This window comes from Notothenia coriiceps, unplaced genomic scaffold (assembly GCF_000735185.1).
Source record: "Notothenia coriiceps isolate Sejong01 unplaced genomic scaffold, NC01 NC01_scaffold00037246, whole genome shotgun sequence".
In the NCBI taxonomy this organism is placed as follows: Eukaryota; Metazoa; Chordata; class Actinopteri; order Perciformes; family Nototheniidae; genus Notothenia; species Notothenia coriiceps.
The window spans coordinates 5611605-5616604 of NW_011369947.1; the positions used below are offsets into that span (position 1 = coordinate 5611605).

At 39.2% G+C, this 5000-nt stretch overlaps 1 protein-coding gene across 1 annotated transcript in view; it reads left to right on the top strand.

Annotated features, from left to right (window-relative positions):
- The window catches only part of scn2b (sodium channel, voltage-gated, type II, beta), a 16582-nt gene that overhangs the window by 6823 nt on the left and 4759 nt on the right, over positions 1 to 5000 (top strand). The window contains exon 2 of the mRNA XM_010795512.1: positions 4904 to 5000. This exon is cut by the window's right edge and continues 68 nt beyond it. Within this exon, the coding sequence (XP_010793814.1) occupies positions 4904 to 5000 (97 nt within the window). The remainder of the gene's footprint in view (positions 1 to 4903) is intronic.

Below are 5000 nucleotides of genomic sequence, written 5' to 3' on the forward strand. Positions count from 1 at the left end.
ATATATATAGAAATGTGTATTCATTGGGATAAACCCCTTGAGATGCACCATCTCATTTTCAAGGGGGTCCCGACAATAGCAACAACTTACAGACATACATAAACAAAATGCAAAACATGACACACAAGACAAACCACATACAGTCTGTTAAGTGAAATTCAAGCAATGCACACAATCATTACAATTTGAGACATTATTCCTGCAACAAAGTCAAACTATTTTGTCTGTTGCACTTTTTTGTTTATGTTTGTGTTATATATTTATTTGAAAAAATGCGTTTGAATATTTTTTGGAAACTGCACTCACAGTTCCTGAGGAGAGGCAGTAGAGGGCAGCAGCACCCTGAACATTACAATACATTAAAAAAAACATCCACTGTTACCGCACTTGCATCAAGTGCCTGCGTCATGATGTGTAGAAGCATCAAATGACCACAAATCAGTTAATTAAACCAAATCCAAATCCATAATAAATCATAGATGATTACTGCTGCAGTGGCTTATTGATTGTGGCCGGAACACATTTCTGTAAATGGACAGAGGAAACGCTTGCACTGAGGCTAGTTAAGTGCCTGTCTATTAAACAGGAAATCTATTCCAGCAGAGCCTATACATAAATAAATAAAGGAAACAATAAGACTTTCTGATCAAGTGATGGAAATCACTTACTCAATTATTTGTAGTTCATTTTTGACATTTGTGATCGATTCAATGCCACTCTATACTTCCACTTTACACTCATACTTGTAATAGAGTGTTTTAAGGCCATTGTATTTTTACTTTTACGTAAGTAAACGATCTGATTCCTTCTTCCAACACTGCTTTTTTAACGTTTTTCGGAAGTGTTAGGAAATGTTCCCTATTCTACCTTTTTTTTTTTTTTTTTTTAATGAAAATTGTCTTTGGCTGTTTGTGAATTGCCTAGTTACCCCCTTTTAGTTACAATTCAGGTTTTTGTTTTAGTGTTTTGCTTAATATTTTACCTGTTTATTTTTATTTTATTTGTATTGTTTATTCCCTTATCTAGAACAATCTAGAACCTAAAGTATTGGGGCACATAACAAATGACACCTTTGTAAATATTCATTCTGTTTCTGAACAATATATTTTTTCAATAAACATTGGAGCATATATACAACAATAGTTTTATGAGACAGGGTTTGATGCAGTTATGACAGCATAGATTTGGATAGTGTAATTTTATCCTTAAAACATTGTACATTATATAAACACATATTAAGTAAAAATATGTTTCTGAAGATACTCAAATAGAATCGCAAAACATTTACAAACAGACATGTTGTTATTTAGCATCATCACAATGCCTTTCATATATTTAATTTCCATAACTCAACAGTAAGCCTTTAAATGTACCTTATGTTCTTTTACTTTTACTGTATTCAACTCTCGTGCTGCTTTGTAAAACCTAGATTGGCCTTGCAACACAGAATTAATAGATTGGTAAATGTTTCCTTCACAGTATAAACAAATCAAATATCAAAACAAACTTCCGAGATAACATTTGAAAGGGTAGGAAAGCTGCCGATGTTTATTTTCAAAACGTCAAAATGCATCTTCAGATTCCTGCCTAGAAGCTGCACATTTGGTCAAAAGTCCACTGAAATATAACACATTTAAAACATGTTACACTACCCAGTAACTGTGTGTATATTTATCTGCGATTCTATCTGGATGTTGTTTGAGTTCTTCTTAACGGCTTCAGCATACTGTGTATTAAAGCAGCCACAGGACGGTCAATAATGCATAACAGTGAAAGGGTACAGGGGAGAGGAAGACAAGAAATGGAAAGTACCTACCACAAGAGTGTTGGCTTGTGCAATCACTCTGCCTGCAGCACTGCAGTGAGATAAGGTCAATACACTGGATAATGCGTCCCTGTCAGTGCCGATAATACAGTAAGACACAAAGATGCTGCAGGCTATTTTGTCGTATTACTTTAAAGGGTTCTGGGACTGATTGCTTTTATCTAATCAGAGAAACGCTTCTGCATCCTTTCCTTCAACTCCTTCATGAGGAACTGACAGATGTGACTGACTGCTCCCTTTTGGCCCCTGGGTGCTGCAGTGTGACCTTCTACACAGCAGGGGGCGCTAAGGACAAGCCCTGCAGTGAAGAACACAAACAAATAAAAACTGAAAGGACACCTATTATGCAATACCCACATTTTCATGGATTTTATACATAACAATTTCCCCCCTCAAAGCTGTCTGAAAATGAGCGGATCAGATTGTGGCTACTTTGTGATGTCACGATGTTTGTTGGGTTGTTCAACCATTATCCAATAACCAACTAAGGTAACACACGCCCATCACCTGAATCTCCTCCTAGAGCACCATTCTGGGTTGTTTTCATCATCCTGACATGAGTTAGTACCAAACAAACCTCATGGTTCACTTTTACACCAATGTCCCTCTGTTGTTGGGATATGAAAATAATCAGAACACTTTATAAGAAACGTATGCTCCATTATAGGATCAAATAAAATAAAATAAAATTTTATAATATGCTCCAACGAAAAATACATGTAAAATGTGTATATTGCAATTTACTGCTGGGTTATCTGGAACATTAAAGCCTTTTGTTCCTCGTGCCTGTGAGGCCCTGCCCCTATAAAAAGCCCTCGGATAAGACAAAGACACCCAACCTGTTCAACAATATGAAGGACGCCATATTGAAGCCCTCTATAGAGAGTTAACTGAGTGGCCAGTTGATAACCCTAAAGTGCCAACACACACAGGACCTCCTCTCATACATCCAACCATCGTCAACACTAAAACAACTGAGTGGTGATTCTGTTATGGACAGCTCAGTCTTAGTGGTGGTGGAGGAAGTATTCAGATCCATTACCTAAGTAGAAGTACTAAAACCTAACTGTAAAATACTCCATTTCAAGTAAAAGTATAGCTTCAGGTATCTTTTTCTCAATACAAATGGAAACATTGTGTGGTCTTTAGGATGTGCTTGTTTAAAGACATTTCTATTCCAAAAATAACATATAGTCAATTGCAGTTCCTTAAATGTATCAGCACTTGTATTGTTTTATCCACAAGGCAGTCATTTCCCTTAAAACTGTTATTTCCTTACCTCTGCTTTAAATTGTATTATGTGCATACGGTCACACGTATAACAAGGTGTTCACATAGAGTTGGATGAGAGGAATTGGGGGCACACGGGACAGGTGATGTAACAGACACACCAGCTTATTTTCTGCATTGACCTTGTGAGAGCAGTGGATGAAAATAGAAGGGGAGTGGGAGAGAGAATGCATTTGGAAAGTGAAAATAGGGAGTCCTTTTAGAGTGTAGCTGTGGGGTAAGACAGGAGAGGTATAGGAGAGAGGCATGAGTTGACATGGATGGGAGAGGAAGGAAGGAAGGAATGAAGGAAGGAGGGGCAGAGGGAAGGAGGTAGAGAAGGAGGGAGGGAGGGAGGCAGGGAGGGAGGCTGCTCCACTGCAGCATTTCATCTGTTAGCAAGTCTCTGCATCTGCCTCCTTCTCACTATCGACAGGACTGCTGAGTCAGCATCAGCCTGCATCTAACTCACTGTGAATGGGATGTGTGTGTGTGTGTGTGTGTGTGTGTGTGTGTGTGTGTGTGAGAGACGGTGATGGGTGTGTGTCCTTGAGTGTATTAGCTTTATGTGTACAGATAGCTCAGAATGCTGTTTGACATTGACAGCACAGCTAGCAGGCTAAGCTCACTGCTGACAAAGCACGAGTTGGAAGCAGTGTGTATGCAATTGTGTGTGTGTGTGTGTGTGTGTGTGTGTGTGTGTGTGTGTGTGTGTGTGTGTGTGTGTGTGTGTGTGTGTGTGTGTGTGTGTGTGAGAGAGCAAGAAGCATTAGGGAGCAGGTGCTGCGCTGCATTACAAGACACCCGACTGTGCGCATGGAAAATGGTGCGTGTGTAAATTATACATACAGACGCTGGGTGGAATTGTAGAGAGTGTGTGTGTATGCGAGTGTGTGTGAGTGTGTGTGAGTGTGGTGCAGAGAGGCAAGCCTGTGGAGTGGTGCAGCAGCAGTGGGAAGAGAGCCAGAAACACCCGACTGCAGAGGAAATAATGGTGCAGAGTCCCATCACACACGCACATACATTCAGACACACACACACACACACACACACACACACACACACACACACACACACACACACACACACACACACACACACACACACTGAGAGAGAGGCACGGATTATGTCTGGGGAGTGTAAATCCATGCTGAGACGTGATGTTAGAAGGGAGGAGGAACTTTATTTAAACTGACTTAGTGGAGCAGTCTAAGCTCGGTCTAAAATACACAAGTAGCATTATCATGAGATCTTTCAGCTTTCCTAGAATATGCCCTATTCTTCTTTTTGAAGTTAATAATCAGTATACTTCATTTACGCTAAACTAATTAACTTTGTGGCAATCAGATGCAAGAACCCCTTATTCTGCCATTAAACAGCAGATCGACGTTGACAGGAAGGTCAATAAAAGGAAGGTCAAAAAAATATCTTTGTATACCATATTGTTTAGAACAGGAGTGTCAAACTCAAGAGCTTGCAAAGAATATAATAGATACGATTGGTGTAATTGTTGAATATTTTCTTTCCATTATTTGCCCTAGACATTTGCTTATAACCATGAGTTATTACCAGAACTGATAATAATCCAACGCAGAGCCAATAATGTAAAATAAAACATTATCTTATATATTTATATATGTATATTTATATAGTCTTAAAGTTACAACCGGCCCTTTGAGTGCAACCATAATGCTAATGTGGCCCGCCATGACATTTAGCTTGACACCCCTGGTTTAGAATAAGTTATCCAAATCTCAGATGTATTATCGTTGTTGCATCATTAACTGATGTTGTTGCTTCCCTTCACAGGTTGTTCAAGCATGGACGTCATCATGCCCCAAAACATTAACGCACTGAATGGAACGACAGTGAAAATCCCCTGCACGTTCACCTCCTGCTATAAGAT